The 23,487-nt window shown below is 40.4% G+C and overlaps 1 protein-coding gene across 1 annotated transcript in view; it reads left to right on the top strand.

Moving 5' to 3' along the window:
- Positions 1 to 23,487, top strand: part of TRHDE (thyrotropin releasing hormone degrading enzyme) — a 221,826-nt gene that overhangs the window by 155,495 nt on the left and 42,844 nt on the right. Inside the window, exons 10-12 of the mRNA XM_075057976.1 lie at positions 6,397 to 6,485; positions 15,434 to 15,567; positions 15,666 to 15,721. Of these exons, the coding sequence (XP_074914077.1) occupies positions 6,397 to 6,485; positions 15,434 to 15,567; positions 15,666 to 15,721 (279 nt within the window). The remainder of the gene's footprint in view (positions 1 to 6,396; positions 6,486 to 15,433; positions 15,568 to 15,665; positions 15,722 to 23,487) is intronic.

Raw genomic sequence — 23,487 nt, 5'->3', positions numbered from 1 at the left:
GGAGGTGTAATACTTGTGAGAGTGGGAATAACATCTTCTCCCGTTGTGTTGTGCCTCTGGACGCAGCCTACAATCACTTTACTGGCACGTATTAAATCTAATGAAATCTCTGTGTTCTTCAGTGTTGTGAGAATGATATTCACAACATGAATATATTGTCAGCTCCTTATCCATTAAACAGAACTAGCACTCTGTAGAATCACACTTAATAAAAGTATGTGATTTCCTGTGATATTCACATGAGCTTCCCCTAGAACCTGAAATACTCTTTACTGAATTAGATACTATACTATATAATAACCTGGGAAAATTTCTATGATGCTTTTAAATTATGTTTCCCAACACAGTCTCTCTGGGAAGTGTGGCTTACAAATTTTTACCCTGGTACCACTGAGTTCTGCTTCATGTATAATCTCTTTCTGCAGTAGGAAGCTCTAAAGCTGTTGTGCTGTTCAACAACTTTCACTTGTTTCCCGCTGGACACCTTATGTCTAACTTGTGCTCTCAGCCTAGGAATAAATGCTTTCAGGTATCACCACAACAAGGCTTGTGATTTCATAGATTAGTTGAATACACGTTCAGGTTTTCCATTAACAATTTATCTTTGAACCTTCCACTACCTTAATATTCCAAATTCACTGAAAACAAAGGCCTTCTTTTGCCTTGCTAACAGAAATTGCAATTGCAATTGCAATCTCCTTGGCAAGGAGAAGAAATGAGAGATGTCTACTCTCTTCCTGCTATACTGATTTAATGTCCAAAGTTCACAATATCCTTTAGTTAGTTCACGTTGTCAACTTTCTGTGCCCTTTATTTTATAACAGGCTTTAAGGTTATTAGCCAGAAACTTTTACAGCCATGCAGCTACATGCTTCTTTTACTGGCCAATATTTGTATATGGCTCTCCAGATCAGCCAAGTATGCAACTGCAGTAAAAATACAAATCTTTAATTCTTAGTTTTCATTTTGTTCTGTAAGACTTACTTGCTTTCCAAAAGGTCGCACTTTTCTCATTACTTTGCTTTTGTGTTCTTTTGTCTCTGAAATCCCAACAACATGAATTCATGCGGATGGCTCATAGCAAGGTATTCCCTTGGTAAGAAATGTCCCTGTCAGCATCCTAACCTAATCAAGGAAACATCACTGTTGGCAAGGGCCACACTGGGAAGGTCTCTCCTCCTCAGACTCAGCGCTGCTCACCCAAGCATATGTCTCTGTGTACATGAAATTTCAGCATTCTCCATCTGGAGAGCTGAGAATGGGAAACTAATGCCAAGGAGTCCTTGCGCCCCGTTTCTCAGCTTCAGCTGCTCTGGATGTACCAGATTTTTATCTTTCACTGAAGAGAGAGAGTTGGCAATTTTGATATTAAGTTCTGGTAGTTAAAACAAGGAGGCAGGTGTCTTAACTAGTCAGTTTTACTCTTGGATTTCCTTTTTATCCTTTTTACTCTTAAATTATTTTTATGCCTCACTTTATCTCTGTGTTAAATAGCTTTAATCATATCCTTCAGTGATATGAAGTCTTAGACTGTTATGTTCTCAAAATACTTTACAAAGATTACTAAGTGTTACAGGTGAGCCAGAAATGGATTCCCATCCCACGTAAATTTTCAACATATCAAAACATTTCCCTGCACTGAATCAGGACAAAAATCAAAGCAAAAATTGGGAGAAATTGGTTTAGCACTTTCATTCCAATTCTGTAATTTCAGTGCCTTACATTTCAGTTTCACTCATTTTAACATCTCCCTTCAATTAACTTGTGTTTCCAGCTGAAATTCATTTTGAATCAGCAAACTGGAAGTTTTTATTTAAAACATTAGTTACACAATGTTTCAGCAGTGCCTGTTTTAAATACTGTATTTGAAAATCTGTGCTGAAGCCTCCTATTTCTTACAAGCAGCTTGATTTTGAAAGTTTGCCTTTTTCAGTTAGAAATGAAAAAGTTTCTTTGGGAAACTCCCATTTAACTGTGGAAGGTATCGTTGTCAACATCGAGTGGATGGAGAGGCCCATTTAGTTGCTCGCACAGGTGACTGGTGCCACTGGAGGTGCCCTCAGGTATCTTACTTGACCTCGTGCTGCCACTACGCAGGCGGGAGCATCCGTAGGTGCTCTGCCGTGTCTTACAGCCCACGGGAGATGTCTCCAGTACCCCACGGCACCTCGCTTGACACCGCCTTGCCCAACTGAATGTAGCCCAGAGAAGCTGAGTCACAGAAGAGCGATGGTTGAGATTTCACCAGTGCCAGTTGATGGGTACATGATTTCTGTTTTTCCAGCCTGGGATAATTTAGACAACTCACAATTTCATTTCTCGGTCTAGTAAGCTGTTTGAAGGTACGTACAGCTTTTGGTGCTCAGCTTTTCTGAAAGTAGTTCTGTAGATGCTTTGCAGTGGGAGGGATTAGGACAAAAAGCAGATGGCAAATCGTTCACCACATTTGAGTTGTTTGACTTTGTGTGATGCCACTGAATATACAGCCTATGTATCCTCCTCTGATCTCATCTTCTGCCTACAATGAAACTCTGTTTTCCTGTGCTGTTAGCACATTTGAGCAGAGGGCTGTATCTCCTAAAGTCTTTTCCCACCTAAATCGTTCTATGATTTAAGTTCATGATTGCCACTACACTTTAAAATAATTATGCTTATTATATCCTACTAAGAGGCAGATCACTTAATTTGCTTTTGTGCATAGCGTTTTAATTTTGTCCCTTATTCTTCTGTTGTTAGATGTACTAAAAAATAGTAATTTTTTTTCTAAAGTCTGTACATTGTTCTGTTCTTCTACCTTGTCATGGTTCTCCTCCTTTGATTGCCTAGCTAAGTATATAATCGAAGACTATTAATAGGTGTGTTCTGTATCTAGATGTATCTAGCCTCTTGTCATTTTAACTGTTCTTTATGTATTTTTGGAGGCCCAGCTTCCTCATTAAAGATTCCTAAAGAAAATAATCTGTACTTGGATAAGAGGGAGGATCTCAGTTAAGAAATATAAACAAAAAGTGAGAAATTAAATTGTTGAATTTCTCAGTGGAGGGCGATAACCCATGAAATTCTTGAGAAACCTGTGCTGAAGTTTTTCCTACTCAGCCATGTGATAAAGGGCATGGAAGAGTGAGGTGACAGAGTTTTCTGGTAACAGGAGGTTTGTGAGGGTAGTAAAAACAAATGTTAATTACCAAGATTACAGAACTATTCCTCAGTGCTGGTTGACAGGGTGATAAAATGACCGATGAAGCTTAATGTTGATAATGAGGTGATACATGTGGGGAAAACAGTCTTAGATGCTCAGGGGCGGGTTCTGAAGAAACTGTTCTGTCTCAGGAAAGTGATCTTGGAGTTGTGGTAGGTAATTTTCTGTAAGCATCAGCTCAGTGTGCAGACACAGTCAAGCAAGTAAATAGAACAATAGGGATTAGTAGGAAAGGAGCATTAAAAACAGTATAAAGACTGTAGAAGAGGAAAGAATTATGCCACTCTTAATCCATGGTAGACATGCCTTCAAAGCACTGAGGGCAGCCCTGGCTTTCTAACCTGGGAAAGGGTATAATAGATAGAAAAAATACAGAGGTGGACAATAAGAAGGATTAAGTATAGTTTCTGTATAAAGAACAGCAGGGTAGATTAGGAGTCTTTAACCCAGAGGTCTGTAAAAGCAGAAGGATATGGAGAGGGATGTGGTTGTTCACTTCCTCTCCCATTCAAAAATTAGGTAAGCTAAATTCTGCTGTAGTATTTTAGGTACAGATGTTCTGTCACTTTACGTGAAGCAATCGCATTACTTGTGTACTCTTTATAATGCAGCCAAGGATAATAAGCTTCTGAATATTGAGCAGATATCATCATTGTTCTATGAGTAATGACTAGGAATAGCTGAACTTCTTTGTTTAGTTTTGAATGCAGGGGAGAAAGGACAAATGTCACTGGAAGAACATGGTATTCACTGCTGGCAGTGGGTGGAAGCTTGGCACGTTATGGTTACTGGGAAGATGAATCTTGAAAGCACACAGGTTTACATCTCAGCAAAAATGTTCATTAATGTGAAAAAGTAGTTGAAGAGGTGTGCAGAATCTGAAACTCCAGGAGCCTTTCCTTTTCTTTTTTTTTAATGACCTGAGATCTTTGTTTTGTCAGCAGAGGAAATAAACTACTGCCCTTTTTTGGCTTTGCATAGCTCTTTACAAAGAAGCCAACTAACTGTTCCACTGAAAATCCAGTGTTACTACAACATTACTGTTCATCAGAGGCAGAAGTGTGAGGCATCATGTTGGCTTAATACTTCATGGTCTCAGAATTTGCCCACGAAGGGGTCTCAGTTCTTATTTGTTGGAAGTCAAGGCGTAAGCAAGAACTCATCACAAATATGATTGTTTTCTGAGTGAGATAAAGTACGCTAATACAGGCTGCGTAGTCATTGTGTAATGCTCAAGACAAAAAAAATCTATATAATCCAAGCAGAGCATAATTAGCTAGCTTCTAGTGTTGGATGTACCTTGGCAGATGCAGGATTGTATTACTTTATCAAACAAGTCCCTCTGGTTATTCTTTAAGGTGAATGGAGATGCTAACACACTTTGGTATTATGCATTGATGTTGTGCTACCAAAAAAACAAAGAAAACAAAACCAAACCAAAAACCACCAATACATTCCCTTTAATTGCGCATGTTATCATTACTCCAGTTCACAGTCCAGAATATTAGTTAAGCCAACAATGAAGGTATCTTCTGAGACTGAGAAATGGAGAAGCTGATGTACCAGTGGACATCCTTTTCTGCTGGCTGTGTGCTATGGAGGGTGGTAACATCCAGCACAAGGAGTGGGCAGACTGATAAAGGCAGTAGCATCTTCAAATGCCACAGCTTAATTATCTAAAAAGTGTCAGCCAGCACATGTGCTCATGTGGAGCGTATCTTTGGTGCATGAGTAGATCTAATAATTTTCCCAGTGTGTCATGATACCAACATTCCGAGAACCCCAAATCACATGGGACCTTTTTTCTTCTCCCATATGGCAATAAATGCCACGTTTGCTTTCTAGCATCACTCATAGCTCTTTCAGCTGCACAGTTTTCCAAATATCTCCCCCTCTCTGCTGAATCACTGCTGTATGGACAAGTGTTTCCTGGCACACGCGGTTCTGTTCGGAGCTCTGCAGAGCCCCGCGGAGCGTGGCAGCAGGGCTGGCGTCTCTCCCCCAAGCAACCCTCGCAAGCCGGCACGTGTCGACTGCGGTTGTGGCACATTTGGGTGGTGTTTGTAGTTCATTGGAGCAGGCTTCTGGGTAAGAGGAAAGGAGCAAACCTAATTCTTTGGAGTACCGCAGGCTAGTTTTGCAGTGCTGTGTACTAGCAGGAGAAAAGCTGGTGTAGACATCAAGAACTCTACCCACACTCATCCTTGCACCGCTTCAATGCAATCAATCTAAAATGATATACATGTTTGGTATCAAAGTGGTAGCGTGCAGTGATTTCTGAGTTGGGGCCATTCTCTTGCCATGCTGCCTTGCTTAAATGCACACATAGTCCCTAGACGAAGGTACTACCTGTACCATTGCTGAGTACTTCCCCTTGACTGGTGTACAAAATGACGTGGCAGGCCTGCGAGGGAATGCCTGTTCCCTCCCTGGCTGGTGGAATGATACTTTAGAGAGTTCAGGAATAGAGGTGATAATGAAGACACGTAGGAGTTCATCCTTTCCATCTTTCCCCCAAAAGATTGACTTCATACAGTCAATTTAAGTCTTAGGTAAACTATAACATTTATTCCAAATGAGAAACAATTTGTGGTACCCTATAAAGAAGTTGGGATGTGATTACACCAGCGTATCTCCCAATCCACATGTAGCTTGTTTTGTCCAGTTTGCGTACATGTAAGTGATATTAAATGGTGCAAATAAGTGCAGATCCATCCCATTCGTTCTGTTTTTATAAACCAGCAGCTATGAAAGCCCATCAAAGCTTTTTAAGAAGTTGCTAGAAGAGTATGTTATTTTTTAATCTTTGGAGTCCTATAAATCAAAGCATGTTTTACCTGGAGGTTCTCTTTTTCTAAGTAAATGTAAAAAAGTGTTCTTCTTTCTGTGGGAAATCATTATTTCCTCTTTTGTGAATCATTTTGTTAAATTAGGAAAGCCTTGCAAGAAAGTCCTCATATGATGATAGTGTGTGAAAAATGTAAAATATAATTTAGGTTTTTTTTAAGATGAATGACTTTTTCATTGTTTTATTGCTAATAGCAAATGCATTTCAAAATCAAAGTAACTTGTTAGAATCCACATCTTTACACTGCTACTGAAATTGTGTTTTGATTTCTTTGACATGATCCCTGATTGCTGTGAGAAGAATCAGTTCAGTATTTTTGTTCTTAGATTCCCCCTCCTTTGTCTTGCAGCTACTTGTGGCAGATTCCATTAACAATTGCAGTAGGAAATACGAGCCACATCTCATCAGAGGCAATTATATGGGTGTCTAACAAATCAGGTAAAAGTAAACTTTCCTCCCAGTGGAATCTCATAAAGCATACTTGTGTTTTCCTCAACTGTTTCTTTGGAATTGATCCTAGATAATTGTTTAGTTGCTCTGCACCCAGTTTTAGGTACTTGAAATGAATTACAAAAAAAGGAGAGTTGGGAAGGGAGGGAGGAGGAATGAAGGATGAGCAACAAGCAAGATTTATAATTATCACAGAAGTTAGACAGTATAATGAAACGCTTTTGCATAGAAATGTGTACCTAAGTGCTAACTAAGTGTTTTGTATTTAGCAACACATATCAAATCATTGATGAATGCAATTCACTTTATTGATTGGTGAAAGTTAAATGTAATATTTTTATAGCAAAGCATCTGATGAGTATGACTTAGTAAATGCAAAGTGTTTAGAATTCTGGCATTTTTAACTCCGATCCATAGTCTGAACCATGCTAAGAAATGTTTACTGTCATGAAAAAGTTTCCTTATTGATCTATCGAAGTATTTCTTCTCTCTATTAGATAACCAGATGCTGGACCTCAAAAGTGCATTATTCTGCTTACTACTTATTTTCTCCCTCCTCAGTTCCTACGTAATCATAATAGTTATTACTGTGTGGACAGCTAGGACTAGATACTAGTGCTTTTTATCACCTAAAAAAGGAATCCTGCCATAGAAATTTCCTAAAATATTTCTCTATTTCCTTAGTAGTTCATGCTCTATCACCTGACAGTTTTGGCCTGGAATTGAAGAGAGTGAGGGAAGAAATCTGGTGACTTAAATAGAATGGTTATATGGAAGAGAAAAGAAGCCTCCATGCACGCCCTCAACACATGGGCTGTAGAGGGAGGACTGGCCCCTTCTTGTTATATTAGAAGGGTATAGAGAGTTCCCTCTGATGGAAATGTAACTGAAGAGAGGAAGGAGTCAAACCTGTGTGAGCCTGTGTTTTTCCCTTTCTTTCTCTTTTGTAAGTCACTAAAAGGTAATAGTCACATAGAGCTTAGTAGCCAGCGGGACTAGAAACGAATGGTGCACAATCAGTGGAAATCTGAGCATCCCAACTTTCTAGTGGTTTAAGGTATGTGTTTCTTTGCCCTGATCATTTGCAGACTATCAGAACGTAACAAGTTTTATGCTGCTCCCATGATACAATGATCTAGAAATGTGCTTGGAACCAGGGCACTTTTCATACCTGGGAAACTTACTCTAGTCAGAACATACAGATGCTGCCTCACTCTGCAGAAATATATCTCATTTGGCCATACTTTTTAATATTACCACCTCCGGAATACTTCAAACCTGTTTGCACTTTCACAATCTGCCTTAATGACCTGCTCTACTTTTGTCCTTTAGGGCTTGATTGAACTCTCATTGAAGTTAATAGAAAGATTCCCACTGACTTCAGAGAGAGTTGATCATCTCATCTCATCTCATCTCATTAGGTTGTACATGCATGCCTCCTTCCCTTCACTCCTGCCTTGAAAGTTCAGTATATCACTATTATCTGCACAGTTGCTTCCTCGTTGCCTTTTACTTGCAGAGTGCTGTGGAGGAACAAGTCCATAAAACCACTACCCACTATTTTAAGATCTACTGCTCCTATTGGAATGCCTTCAAGAAATCAACAAATTAATGATGGCCAGTGTGAGCAATGATTTTGGGGTGGCTGCTATGTAGAAATTAAAGAGGAACCTTTCTGAGTCATCAGTTTCCTGTGTAGCGAATCAATGCCACTGTGATCTATTGTCATTATCCTTGTCCTTCCTCATTACTTTCTCACTCACTCACTTGCTGTGCCTCATTGAAAATGAGACTGTAAACTTACGACTACAGCAAGGATGTCCTCTTGCTTCTACTTATTGTTGTCTAGCTCAGCTGGAGAATTCCTCAACATAAAAAAGTCAGTAAGAACATCCCTGGATGTAATCAATGTATGATTCATTGTACATGCTGTTATGTATTGGGGCTGGTATAGATGATTTTGTGATACTCCTGGTTGTGATTTTCTGCTGCTGGTATGTTTGCTTCATGGGGATGTGGGAGGGATTCTGAGACTGGAAAGGACAGTTTCCAGGACTGTTTTTTGTGGACGGGAAGAATCCTGAAGACCTTCTGTTGTGCAGAGGACACAGTTTCAGTGTTGTCTCAGCGAGTAGTCTGGGAACAACTCTGCAAGCTGGAGGTGAAACAAACTGCTCCAGAGGATATTTGGAAGATGGGAGTGCTCACATTGGTCTTCAAGTGAATGTAATTGAATGTGGATACTCAAACCAAATTTGGAGGAAATGCTGTTCATGAGGATGGTTTCCATGCCCTCTTTAGGAAGGACTGGGCGTTTCCTTCTTGTTGACTGAACTGCTGTGCTAAAGAAGCTTCCAGTGTAACCTGAAGAGTGGATAGGAGACGTTGAACAGCTGTCTGTTGTCTGTCATGTAATACTGATCACATACCTCATCTCAGCTGCCAGTAATGAAGAGGGTCCAAGTTAATGACTACCATTATGATATCTTGGCACATCACTTAGATTTAAAATTAACCTTACCTGTATGTTACCTGAGAGAAATGAAACCACAGCAGTTTTGAAATAGCTACATATATTGCCATCAAGAAATATTCCTTTTCTGAGGTAGTTTAAATATCAATTTCCCAGGGGAGTACACTCCCTGCCTTGCACTAGAGTTCACCAGGGATGGTTATTTGCTGATGGAGGAGTCTCTTCCTTCGTGTACATCCAGAAGGACGAGAGAATTACTGATTTTTGCATCCTTTTTGCTACCGTCTCTGTGACCTCATCGAGGTATTGTAGGATGCCGTTGGCATTTTTATGAGGAAGGGATAAGAGGCTGCTTTCCAGTCTTGTGAGAGCCACTGAATGTAGGATGCTTGGGTTGCTGCTCCCTACTCATCCTGGCCATGTCTGGTTGCGTACTAGAGACAGTGAGGCACGCAGATCGCTGATTGTTCCGTATGCTGAGCGGGATTAGTTCAGATAATTGCACATCATCCCAGCTGCTGGCAACAGAGCTCATTCTGTCCACTCTTCACAACACCAAGGTGAAGAGGCACACTGGAAATTACAACTATGCAGTGTCTTTTTGAGATGTAATTCATTGTCCTTTGCAATAAATCCTGTAGAGAGTGCCAAGCCTTGGCAACTTGTCTGACAAAGTGCAAGATCTCCAAGATGTTTCATTCACCTGTTTGTGGAAAGTATGTAGTCATAGTTTTGGAAGGTTTCATTTTCCAAGTGCTTCTGTCAGTCTCTCTTGTCCATGCCCAGTGAGCCATAGCATTTATGTACTCATTTTTCTACTCATCATGTTCATATACCAGCCATCAGATGACCTTTTTACTGGCTGAGTTTGTCTGGGTGTGTGAAATGGAGCTGTCCCTCTTGCTCTCGGAGCGCTGCAGAGAGATGTCACCATCACCTTTTTCCCTGTTCACTCCCCATAGCCATGGATGAAGCCGTTCTGCTTCAGGCGAGTGACAGCTATTAAACCTCTGAAAACTAAACCGGTCACAAAGGAGACATCTCATGATTAGCCTTGCTACCCATGCTGAGGTCCGGGTCATCACACTAAGATGGCTGCAGCGCTTTTTGTGCTGCAGTCTTGCAGGTTTGCTGAAGGATAGATTTCACCGGCACTGTGGAAGTCACTGGTGTTACAAACTTCTACTCTGTCATAGATCCAGGGCTTGTTTCTGTTTCTCCTAGATAAGTTGCTTCTTTTGTGGTCGCTGTAATGATGTATGAACATATTGTCCACAATGTTTTGAGATCAGCCCCAAATCAGTAGTGGGTGAAAAGTCAAGGACCAGCTTTGAACTCAGCCCATCCCCACAAGATGACTGCTTAGCAGGGCTTGCAGGAAAGTGTTGGTGATGGCTGCTGAAGGCGTACTAAGTGTGGAGCACAGGCTTACCTGTCGTGTTTCCTCAAATCCAGAAGTGACCTTAACCTCAAGCGAGGAGGTTTAGCTAACATCCATTTCAAACAGGTGAGCAAGGCTTTCGCCAAAGCATACCTGCCGTTCCCTGGGTGTGCTTGTTCTGGTGCTCAGGCTCCGGGTAGGAAACACGTCCGTGTGACTCTGCCGGGGCTGCTGAACTGACTGATGCGGCTTTACAGTCTGCCTCCCTGCCCCTTCCATCCTCACCTCCTGTACCTCGACTGATTTGTTATGTCCCAGGGAAATATTCCTCTGACGGACCTCCTTGCCTCTGGTAAAGTGACTCGCATTCAGGCTCCTCTTAGTATCTCTGCAGGATTGCCATGAGATGGGGGAAAGAAAGTTCAATGGGGCAATTGCCTTCCAGACAGCAAGCCCCAACTTCCTATTATGCCGCCTCCTGCTAGATAATCTCTACTTTAACTGTAAGCCCCTTGAGAGTCTGATTCTCCTCCATGAAGTATTTTGTAGAGGACAGCTGGTTCTGAGCTGGGGTTTGCCACCTGCCCACTGGGGAATAGAGCATTAGTGCAGCGTTAGAAAAATATCCTTTCTTTTCCTTTCTGAGACTCAGCTGCTGAGCTTGACCGGTGTTGCTTCCAAACTCCACTCTTTTATCTTTCAGAAGCGGGAGGAAGGGAAGCACTGTGACATAAAATAAATATATAGGTCCTGCTTTACAAGTTTAGCCAGCCGTAGTGAGGACCAGGGATACAAGACCTGCAATCCTGGCATGATTTTGACAGTGAGGCAGAATCACTCCCCTTGTCCCAACAGCTGAGCAAAGATCCTAACAGAAGACTGCTGCTTACATTGTGTATCACCTTAGAGATTAGCAGTTCCATCATATGGGAATGTTAATGGATGGAAGGGTAGTCTGAGGAAAGAGTACGTGAGACAGAACATGATCGTATTTACTGATGTGCTCCATTTATTGTGTTGTTCACTATACCAAAACTTTTTTTTTCAACGTGGAGCTATGGCGACATGGCAAGTGAGATGGAAAGAACTTCTTCCTCTGGTTTGCTTTCTCCCCATATGAAAAGTTCTTGCAAAGAGTTTTGCAGAATTTAGTTAAAGCCAGTATCTTTTCACAAAATATTGTGATTGCGATTAAATTCCTCATGGAACATTTTCTTTGTCAGAAAAATTTCACTTGCTGTTGTTGGCATGAAATTGTGCTACTCTTATGCAGTTATTTTTGGAGGAAAATGGAGTCAGTTCTCCCAGCAGGGATTTTACCAGCATAAACCAATTTCCTAGTATGCTAGGCGTTGTATAAAATGGAGAGTTCAAATAACAACTGTGAGTCTGAACACTTGAAATGGTAGTAGAACTGTGCTTAGCCCACGCTCTCGTCGGCACTGGAGTAGTGTCTTGCAGAGACGTGCCCTTGGCCCAGACCTCACCTCACAAGGTGCTCGTGTTGCCGTGCGGAGGAGCAGCCTCCGTCATTCCTGCTGGTTTTGATGGAGTTGAAGTTGCTCGAGAGCTGGGAGAGCTCAGAACTTCAAGCTACGTGCAGTTAGCACCAGCTGGAGGACTGTCTCACACTTCCAGAGCAGAGAAAATGAGAATCAGACCCTAACTGATTTTCTTACTTCAAAACAAATGTCATAAAATTTAACCATTTCCTCCGAAATGTCTCCTATATGTATGTGGCAAGACTGGAGGTTTCAGAGCGGTGTTATTTTCTGAGGCATCCAGACAAAACATGACCATGGAAAGACACTTTCTGATGGAAGAAGATTAAAAAAATTTCCCTTTAATCTCAAATACAACTGTATATATATTTTAGATTGAATTTTAAGTTGTGAACTAAAACTGTCGAAGATAGATTTCTTCCCCAATGAAATCTTCATTGTTGTTTAGAAAGTCATGAATGGTTTAATATAGGGTTTAACACTGAATGACTACCTTTTCCCTAACTGTAATATTTTTAACAGGAAGCTAATAAATGTGTTTGTGGTAAGTGGAGAAATTGCCCAGGTGTATAGAAATTTTCAGTGCTGTAATCACCAAAAGAAAGAATTTCTTTTATAGGAAAGCATGAGAATTGACAGACTCAGACATCAAATTCCAGTAAATTATATAGAACTATGTGAAGCACATGCATCAGGCAGTCCCTTAAAATAACCACCTGCTTATATGAGCTGGAAAGCCGTGAAAGATTCCTGTCCTGTATTTCAGGAGAAGGTCAACACAAGTGGTCTTATCGAAAAATAATAGCAAGGGGTGATGGTTGGATTTAAACTGACCAAAAAAGCAATAATGCTATCAAGCTTTGAAAAGATACCGTTCTCCATTAAAGCAATATGTGTTGGAGGTGTTGCACAGTTGTTACTCATGAAATAGGTTATTTTGAACTTGTCATATTTGACTGGCAAGTATCATTCAATACTCTATTAAAGTGTAAGTAATTTCCTCACTTGGAGATCAAAATTTAATACAAAAACTCAAGAAAAAGACATGTAGTTTTTTAATTACATCTGATTTTGAAAATTTCCATTTAATGTATTTATTTCCCCAGATAATGATTAATGAGTGCTTATAGCCCATTTGGTATGCTTTTAGGGATCGTAGAGGTGCAGGCATTAACCAGGTACAAGTAGCTGCTTTCGGCGCTGGTGGCATTTAAAGGTTAGTTTGGAGCAGAAAAGCATGGGCAGAAAGCAGTACTGTGTTAAGGCTATGGTAGGATTTTCTGCCGGGCGTGAGCAGCCTGCTCCTGACCCCCCATGGCAGTACGCTCCTGAAGACCCAGAGAAACATTAAAAGTCGTCGTTTCCCTCAGGAGTCTCTCCTAGGTAGAGAAGTGGGTATTTTTGCTGTTGCTCTTAAGAAACCCACTAGGTTGATAAGGAGCATAGCTGAGATTTAGGGCTGACAGGCAGCGTTCACAGAACCACGCTGGGTAAACTAGATAGGATGGGGTAGATCCAGATTCAAATTCCTTCTCTCCCTGTTTTACAGCAGATATTTGATCCAGATCTGTTCTAAGAAAGTGCCTTTATCACTATGCTGTAAATTGTTACGATCTTTTACGGTATTTCTACAGTAAGGTTTTTCTTTGTATGAGATTCAGTGATTTACACAGGAACCAGGATTCAAGTCTTCCATGAGTAGGCTGGAGCAGCTGGGTGATTCTGACTTCAGGTCCATCCAGTGAAAAAAGGATTTAAGCAGAGGAGCAACTTCAGTACAGCAGTCTAAGAGAGTTTACTTAGGACTGAGCTCTATAGCCCAGCGTTTAACAGACCCCTGTGGAAGGAAAGGCAGGCGGTGTTAAAACCTTGTTCCAAATCGAATTGCGTGGCAAAAGCAGCTTCGGTGCTTTGACAGTATGAATGCCTGGGAAGCCCGCAGAGTTGTACGCCTTAATTCTGGTTTTCTCACTTAGTCCCATTTCTGCAGGATATGTTGGCTCCTGAAGAATGTGTCTGCTTGGCGCTTTATCACAGATAACTAAATGGATGTAATAAGTATTTTAACTAAAACCAGGGGACTGTATTTTTTTTCTCAACTGTTTCTACAGAATAATTAAATTGAACTGCTGCAAGTCAGTTAGACAAACCCTAAAAGAGCAATAACAAATGAATTGAATAGGCAACAACTGAGTTATTCTGGGCTTAATATTTCTAAGAGGTATATTTTTAAGAGATTTTAATGATGCCAGAACTACCTAGGTGAGACGATGACTTCCTTTTTTAATCCTGCAGCTTTTTATCTGAATTTGTGTGCATAATGCAACTCCATGAATTAAGTTAAGCATATAATTAGGTGTCTTTAGGATTGGGGTCTTCCTGCTCTTTGTATTTTTTGCACCTTAATTATTTGATATTTGTGTGTTTGCTAGATATATTTAGTCAAGGGAGAAGCCTAACTTTCATCTGTAGTCCTAGACATCTATTATTTCCTCAGAAATTACTTTTTTATAAGAAAGGCTGAAACAAATCAATTTCTTTAGTAAGTCTAGGCACTAGATAGTATATGTAAATTGTTAAGACCGTATTGTTAACTTTTTTCCCTATTTGTTACTTTCAGGGAATTCAAGCACACTAAACAATTCCCTGATGGAATTACATTTAAAACAAATTTTCTTTCTTTCTTTTTTTATTTTTAAAAATGCATGAGAAGACTGTTCCTTTTGTCAACAGCGTACAAACTAATTTTATTACAATAGAAAAAAATGTTGCTGAATTTTTAGTGAGTTCTGGTTCATGATCAGTTTTGTCAGAACAATTTGCTAGATTGAAGGCTTTTTCAAGAGTCATTGAAACCTGAGGCTTCATTCCATGATGATTCCTTCTATAGTGAAAGAAGCGTGTGTTGTGAGTTCAGCCCAGTTTTGTTGTTGAAATCCCTAGTCCTGCAAATAGTTGTGGACTGCCTGACTGTACAAATACTGGAATAAATTTAGACTTTTCAGCCCCAAAGTGATTACTTAAGAAGAGGGGGAAGAGGAAGAACGGGTTAGTTGATAGAAGGTTAATTAGTCTAGCTCTAAAGGGGAGCCTCTCAGTGGTTAGTAGCTAGAAGCTGTACATCTGGAAATACTTTAATTTAAAATCCAATATAAAAGCTTCATTGACTACATGCAGAAACACTTAAGAATTTATTTTTTTTTTAATCACAGGTTTAGTCTTCTGTCTGTAGCACATCCATTGAATTATTGGAGTTATGGTTCTAGAAGGCTATTTTAGCATGGCCAGAATCAGGGCCCCAGGCTTAAAATGGACACCGCTCATATAAATACTATTTTCCAGAAAAAACCTACCCTTGGAGTTCTGTGTGGGTAAAAGGTCCCCATAGGAATGTCAGTTGGTGTCTCTCTACATCAGAACAGATAAAGGAAATTATTAATCCAACACAATGTTTTTGTTAGTCTTTGAATTAATTTTTCTGCCTTCATGGATATTTAAAGAAGGAGAGAATGTAACAGATAGGTCTTTAGAATTTTTAAATTTAAAACCAAGTCCCCTTCCGATCTTGTTTTGTTTCCAGAACACCACAGAATTCCTGCTTTAGAAGAGGCAAGTTGGTTGCTGGGGAACATCAACCAGACTGGCTACTTTAGAGTTAATTATGATATTAGGAATTGGAGGCTGCTAATTAATCAGCTAACGAGGAATCATGAGGTAAGCTCCTCTTCTCATCCCTAAAATCCGCTTTGATAGGTGAACCTTCACTGTTTCATCACCCTAAATGGTTTAATTTTTGTGCTTGCCCCTCACAGGTTATCTCTGTCAGTAATCGAGCAGGCTTGATCGATGATGCATTCAATCTAGCCAGGTATGTTTTCCTGAAGATAATCTATCCTCATACACATTGCTGCAATAACTCATGCAATCATTAACTCGGCAGTTGAGTGTGTTTCAAAGTTAAATATGTTTCAAACACACTTTAGTTCTTCCCCCCCCTCCCTTTTTTTTTTTGGCATGGCACATAAACATGGTCTGTAGCACATTCACTGCTCTTGATCAATAATAGCCATAGGGTATTTCCGAGTCTGGAGAGGTCTGATCAATTTTGCAGCAAGTTCAATTTAACACTTTGGAGATAAATAATCTCTTTCCTCTTTCTCTAATGAATGAGGTTTTTTTTTTTTCTTTTGTTTCTCCCTAATGCCCTGCCTCTTCTTTTTTTATAACTGACCCTTGTGCTGTATTTAATTTGTGATGGAAGGCACCTTCAAGCTTCAGTAATTTTTTTTGCCCTGACTTGTACTGTTATATCATTTTTCCAATATCTTTCTTTTCTTGTAATCTGCTAGAACAGACTCTTTTTCTGCATGATGCTTTTCATGCAGAATGGAAAATCAGAGCTCTGTTGAGTATTTCTGGAATTTACACAACATTTTGTGTTTTACTATGATCACAGTTAATAATTAACACATATAGTGCTGGTTAGGTGATGCCTTCTCTATGAATTGAGTCAATGGAATTGTCCCCATTTTGAAATCAGGACATCAATCTTTTGGTGGTGAAAGTGTAAAATGAGAGGAAAGTAGTGGAACATTTCAAACTTTTTGATTCTTGAGGTACCTGGGAACATTGCATCAGTAAAACACTGTGATGTCAAAGGCAGCGTGAAAAGAATTCCTGATTCTACTGGCTTTTCTGTTTGCTAGTGTATTTATAGCCATATTTGAGCGGGGGCTTGCAGGAATCGGCAGTACTGAGGTACATTTCACTACAAACGGTCACCAGAGATGTTTGAGATTCAGGCACGGTGTCACACAGAAATTACGGCTCAGTGATGTTCCAGCATCACTGCCGTAAAACACGGTTGTGTGCCCTACCACTCTGTTCCTGCTGCCAGTGCTAGACTGAATATATGACATAAACTAGTGATTAGCCCTTACTTAACAGTCCAGAAATGTAGTAGGGCAGGAGGCTTCATGGGGAGAGAAGGAGTATCCATTTGCTTTTTGCATTGCCCTTCATTCTTGCCTTGTGGCATCTTTCCACTGGCAACAGTAACGGACTAGAAATAGGTCATCGCTTCAGACTTCAGTGGACCATGATTTGTGTACTCTGGCTAGCAGAATATCGCAGAGTATTCTGAAGTATCTAGGCTATTAGAAGAACTACTAAATGTTCAGTAATGTAACAGTCTGTTCCAATTTGATTTGGTTTTGGCACCTCAGAGAAGTGGTGTGCAGTTCCGCAGAGTCAGTGTGGTGCTTTCTTCTTTTTCTATGCACTGAACACAGTCAGATGTGGCTAGACTTCCCTGAAAGTCTAGACACTGAAAAAAGCTGTTTTTTAAGCTGATTCTTGTAGGTGAGTGTTTTTGTTCTGAGTCAGTACTGAGCCAGTGCTCTAGCATGTCTTGTTCACGAAGCATAAAGGCAAGGTCTTGATGAAAGGCCCAACCTACATCATCTGGCCAAGTTTTGTCTACCTAAAAACCACCCAGAGATTAGATGAGTAACACATTCCCCACTTGCTTTCCAAAGCAGTTTTATGATGATACTGGATCCTGCTGCTTTTTCGGAGGTAACTATGCCAGAGCGCTGTAGAGTCTTTCACAAGATTTCACATTGTAAAAACTTGACTTTCTGTAGTTAATGATACGCTGCAGCGGACTGCTGCTGCATTTGCTACTCATGCGCCGTGGAAAAAAAATAGTTGAGCTAAATATTTACAGTGTATACACCTGTGCATACATAGATATTGCTTATGAGGAAATATTCTTCCAAGAGGAATATGTAGCTAGATTCCTGTTTTTTTAAAATCGCTGCACAGACTCCTGTCAGTAGTATTACCTTGAGTACGTGCCTTACAGGGCAGTCTGGGTGGAGGAAAGATCTGCGAGTTTGCAAACAGTAGATTGATGCTCTGTATTTCAAGAGCAGCAATAAGATATGCGGACCTGGCTGAACTTGCCAGGTGGGGTATACTTTTTGTTGGTCTTTTTTTACTTTATTCATCTGTCATCTTTCCTGTTAAAAAAACCCCAAGCAATTATAGTGATGCTGAAGTTAGTCTGATTGGCTAGCTGACTGTATGGTACCTTTTTAAAAAAGAGTTTGGCATTTTTCATTTTCATTTCCCCTCTCCCAGATGAAGAAAGACCAGGAATAGGCCTAATCCTTGCTGCGTTCCTTTATCACGAGTAGGACTAGAGAGGCACTAAGAGCCTGTTAGGAGTGTGCTGGGGGCAGACCTTGACGGCAGAGCATCTGAACTTCTGGGAGTACGAAAGCAGATGGAAACTCACACAGACCCTTCCAGTTTCCTCAAAAAGTCAGTGTTCAGAAGGCCGCCATCAACCTAAAAGCAGCTTAGCTTTGCCCCGCTTGGCTGCGAGGCGCAGTGCAGAAAGTCGCTTCGCTTTCTTTTGGAGCGGTACCGTGGCTTGGATGTTACCTGCTCCGAGGGTGCAGTGCCGATTCAGGCTCGGAGTGTGTGTTCCTCCCTGCCCATATAATCTTACGTGATGGGGAGATTAAACACGTACGGTTGTCTCTGACTGTGACATGAGAAAAGGTGAGTAACCTTATTGACCAGGCATAGAGGTAGTAATTGGGAGTTTAGACCTGACTTTCGAGAAGACTGGCTGTTTTTAAGGGTAATTCAGTCCTCGGTCGTGGTCCCTAGTTGCACTGATGTGTTATCTGCTTTTCTACAGCTATAAACACATATTTTGAGAGAGAGAACTGTGGAAAACATACTTTTATTTTAATCCCTAGCTATTATTTTCAGTGATAAAATAATGCAAAAATGAAAACATAACTTCTTAAATTCATGGTGGTCCTTTTTAAAAGAATTTCTAACTTAAACAGTTCTTTTTACTGTACTGAAGAGACTGTATTTCTTCAAAATACCCCGTCCTCCTTAGAAACTTCTGAAGTACTCCCTACTGTGTTGTTGAACTTGTTACAGATAATGTCCATTCCACACCAAAAGGGTGTGACTCAATTTTTGCACTGTCCTAATATGATATTTCTATGTAGTTTTACTGCTAATTGATTTTGTTTGTGGAACAAGTACAGGTCTTTAGTAAAATTTAATAATATTTACATCTGGAGAAAGATGAAAATATTGCTCATACAAATTATTTTGGAGCACCACATTTTATTTTATTTTTTAAAAAAGGTGTCTTTGATTTCATTCCTCCAGAAAGTTTATTATCCTTTTACTGTCCAGCATAATGATTTCTCAAAAACAAACAACATAAATGCAAGGAATATTTTAAGCTCTATACCTTTAATTTCATAAAGTTTTGCCCATTTTATATGGAAATATATTCCTCCTTCTTCCTTCTTGGTGTATTTTGGTTCCATAAAATTAATCAAGCAGAGTTGAATTGAACAATAACAATAAAAGAAAGCTACAGCTTGCCCACTTTGTTTGAATTCTTGCAAGCTTGTTTGTTTTTCAGATTTTTAAGCGTAATTCTGTTCTCAGCTGTAGTACATGCTCACACCCTGAGGATCTGGAGAGCTGTAGCCTTGGCAGTAACATAGCTTATGGAAATACATGCCCCAAATTCTTGAGCAGGAATAGCAGCTTGGCACTCTCTCTTCCCTTCTTCTTGAAGATCCTTTATCTTTTGGGGACGTTTTGTATGAAATTTCAGTACAATTTGAAAATATGTTGATTGTAGTAAATGGGATGTGTTGACTGACAAAACTGAGAGAAGACAAATAGGTCTGTGGTTCTCTTCTAAGCTTAAACCGAGCAGAGGGCAGTTCCGATGGCTCCAGTAAGTAGTGTCACAGGAAATAACAAAAATCTTACCGTGTCTTGAGAGTGCGAGTAGTGTTGTCGGCTTCTCCTGTCTTCCTCTTCCCTTCAGATAAGGGGTCAGTTAGTGAGTATGTGAGGTGGGATGCATCCCACTTCAGGCATCCCAAAGGTAGACCTGCAAACCTGAGCTTGGCACCTTGCTGTGCGCTGGCAGTTAACGGACAGAAACGTGCACCTGACCTCGCAAAGCCACTTAACCACGTAGGAGCCACTTAACCACCCTCCTGGAGCAAAAGTCTGATGAGGAGCGGCTGAGGGAGCTGGGGCTGTTTAGTCTGGAGAAAAGGAGGCTGAGGGGAGACCTTATCGCTCTCTACAACTACCTGAAGGGGGGTTGTAGTGAGGTGGGTGCTGGTCTCTTCTGCCAGGTGGCTGGAGATAGGACGAGAGGAAATGGCCTCAAGTTGCGGCAAGGGAGGTTTAGGTTGGATATTAGGAAAAATTTCTTTACTGAGAGGCTTGTCAGACATTGGAATAGGCTGCCCAGGGAAGTGGTTGAGTCACCATCCCTGGAGGTATTCAAGAAGTGTGTAGACAAGGCACTTCAGGACATGGTTTAGTGGGCACGGTTGATGGTTGGACTCGATGATCTTAAAGGTCTTTCCAACCTAAATGATTCTATGATTCTGTTCTATGATTCTAATGTCAGGAGTGTTGTGTCACCCCTAGTTCTTCCTTGCTGGGTTATAAATTTTCATCTTCACTTCCCCTCATTAGACTCGTTGACTTAATCCAATATTATGTCAAAGGAAAAGGTCTGGTTTGTATTCAGTGTTAATTGGCGTTGGATCAGATGTGACTGTGGATACCTATTTTACTGTCATCTAAAATAGTTATTGTTCTTTCCAGTTCCAGAAGAATCCATCAGTTTTGTCTCTTGAAACCTAATGTATGCCTCATACCCCTTTGATCCTGCCTGCACCGTAGTCAGCTCACCATGTTAAGGTGGTGGGTCCTTGATTTGCATGCCAATTGCTCAGGAAACCGTTTTTTTTGATGCTGACAGTCTGTGTTGCTATCGATTAATATGTTGTCTTCTGTTCTGCAGTTGAAGAGATAGTGGTGGAGTTCCTTGGATACTGATTTTCCTGACGGTTCCCTTTCGGGTGGGTCATAGGCCTAGTGACAGTGCAGGGCATGTCAAGACTACGCTGCTTGGTCACACATTAACAAAGGCCAAAGATAAAACGTGACTGTAGTTTTTGCATATTTCTTAGTGGCATTTCTTTGATGTTCATCAGAAGCTTTTTCTTAACTGGATTCGTAAGAAAGCATGAAGCGGTGTTGTTTAATAATTGTTCTTCTGCTCCAGGGATGGATGGCCATGTTGGAGTGCTGTCCATTTCCTTTCAGAGATGAGGGGGAGAGTAAGCTATAGTCTCTTCAGATGTAGTTTTTTTTAGGCCAGAAGAGCTTGCCCCTGTAGACTTCACAAATATAGGGACCTGTGTCAGAAATGAGCAATGACAAAAAATTATACCTTCACAGTTATCTGTGAACTAAGCGACTTCCCTACTGCAGATGGCCTTCATGAGAGTTCCTCTCTTTCAGAATTTCATTCACCAGACCAAAATCAGGAACGTGGTGCAGACATATGATGAGTTATGATGATTGTTTTCCTGCCATTAATCAGTTCTTCTTGGCTTGCTTCTTTCCAAGCTGTGAGTTCTGCTGACTCTAGAAAACCAAAGTCTGAGGGTAAGGGAAAAGGCAGTGCCTACCTGCCTTTCAATATATAAATCCAGATTCTCTCCCCTGACACAAATTAATCTTTAACAGCTGGTGCATTTGACTCCAAGGTTGATTCCAGAAGTAAAATACCAAAGCTAATGCTCACTCCAGATGACCTTCTCAACCAACTTGAAAAGAGAAATTCATTTAAAAAGTAAGTCTCAGTTAACCAAGTATAGCCTTTGGGATCTGGAAGATCATGTCTTTAGGACCCCTTGTTTTATTTCTTTCTTTTAAAAAAGAAAAGCCATGAAATCAAAGCCAACCCTCTCCTTATTCTTTAAGTTAATTCCTGGATGTGAAGTATTGCCACTCAGGCAAAAACATCTTATCCATTGAGCTATCTGAGGCAGCACCAACCCCCATAATGATTAGCTGATCTTACTTCTGGGAACAAAGAGTTATCTTGTAACTAAGCCTCTAGTTTATACACTTCCATATAAAATCCGGAATTATTACTGCTAAATTGGAAGAATGTTTTCTTGAAGTTTCCAGTGGAAATAGGTGCATAACAAAACTAAACTGTGGAGTTGGAGTGATCTTCTATGTTTTTTCCTTCTCCAGAGATTAAGATTTCATTTATTGTAGCATTTGAAGTCTTCCAACATATCTGGGCTAATTCCTTCATGTTACACTTGTTTGTGTTACTTGAAGTCCTATTCAGTGTAATGTCAGGAAAAGTCAAGGCATTTGATGGCCCATTTAAAATTTTGGGGCTGGATAATAAGTAGGTGACAAGGGTAGAAGTTTTCATCTAGCCCAGTTAACATACTTCAAAACGTTTCAAAATCTCAACAGCCACATCCAGGGTTGTTGACCTTGTTGTGCTTGGGTATTCATAAACATTCATATAACATCCATTTAAATGAATAAACTGCAGTTTAACTCCAGCCTTCATTATTACTCCTGATCGTATTTGCTGATAGTTCAACACAGCAGCAAACAACAGATACGTTAAGCATGTCCCTTAATTAGTGCCTGTGAGTACCAGCTAAGGGAGCGAGTATTAGATCGATAGTTTGTTATCATGCTTGATTAATAGTGGTATAGATTTACTATTTTAATAAATGAGGCCTCATCTAAATTATTTCAGCAGATGCCATAGTAACTCTCTTTCACTGTCAGGCAAATTTTGGTGATGGTTCACCAGCAATTGATTTAGATATGGCTTCCTACAAATGTTGTTGGATTTCCTTTGACATAAATACTCCCTCAATGGGCCAGAGCAGCTGCGCCTTCTTTAGAGAAAATAGAAAGCTACAAATATTTTAAGGTAGCCATCATTCATTCCATATGCTGCATGTCAGTCCATATGTTCTGTGGCATCTCACAGCCTTGATACCAGCTTTACGTGGAGATACACATTTCAGCTAACGTTTGCATATGTTCGTACAAAAAGAATCAAAGCGATTGTTGAGAGTAATCACACTAGAAGTCAGTTCTGCTTTTGTAGTATGTATCATGCATGCATCTGATCCTCTTATGTAGCTAAGAGCAGTAAAGCAAATTGTACAGCATATTCCAGGGAAGTGCCGGTGCTGCAAGAGCATCCTGGACAATAGAAAAACCTGCTAAGAGCCAGGGAAGAAGTAGGAGAAAACTCTTCAGCACGTACAAAACAGAAACTGTAGATCTGAGTTCTCTGCAGAGCGTTCAGTGCAGGGGGTAGGTCTTGGTCTGGCTTACATCTGTCCTGTAGAAGTGGGTGATGTTGTTAATCCACATCCCTACAAAATTTGCCTATGCTTTAATTATTTCTGGTACATCCGAGTTATTGTAGCGGTAATTGTTTTATCCCGTAAACGACATTAACTCTATTCTTAGCTGAACCCGGAATAAACTGTCAGGAAAACATGACTCTGGTTTCAAGGGAGTGAAAGAATTATTTTTAGCTAAAGGTTGTTAGCCTGTTTTCTTTTCACCCCATGGTCTTGGTCTGTTATGGTTCAAGCTGGTCTCTGAACTCAGCGTGGTATGGATGTATCCATGTTGCAGTGCAGATGCCAGGGACTGCTCTGTAATGACAGGGGAGGGGAACAGTCTTTGAAATTTGTTTTGGGAACATTAAGT

The sequence above is a fragment of the Buteo buteo genome, chromosome 26 (assembly GCF_964188355.1).
Source record: "Buteo buteo chromosome 26, bButBut1.hap1.1, whole genome shotgun sequence".
Classification (NCBI taxonomy): Eukaryota; Metazoa; Chordata; class Aves; order Accipitriformes; family Accipitridae; genus Buteo; species Buteo buteo.
The sequence above is the reverse complement of the archived record's forward strand: the minus strand, read 5'-3'. Positions and strand labels throughout refer to the sequence as shown.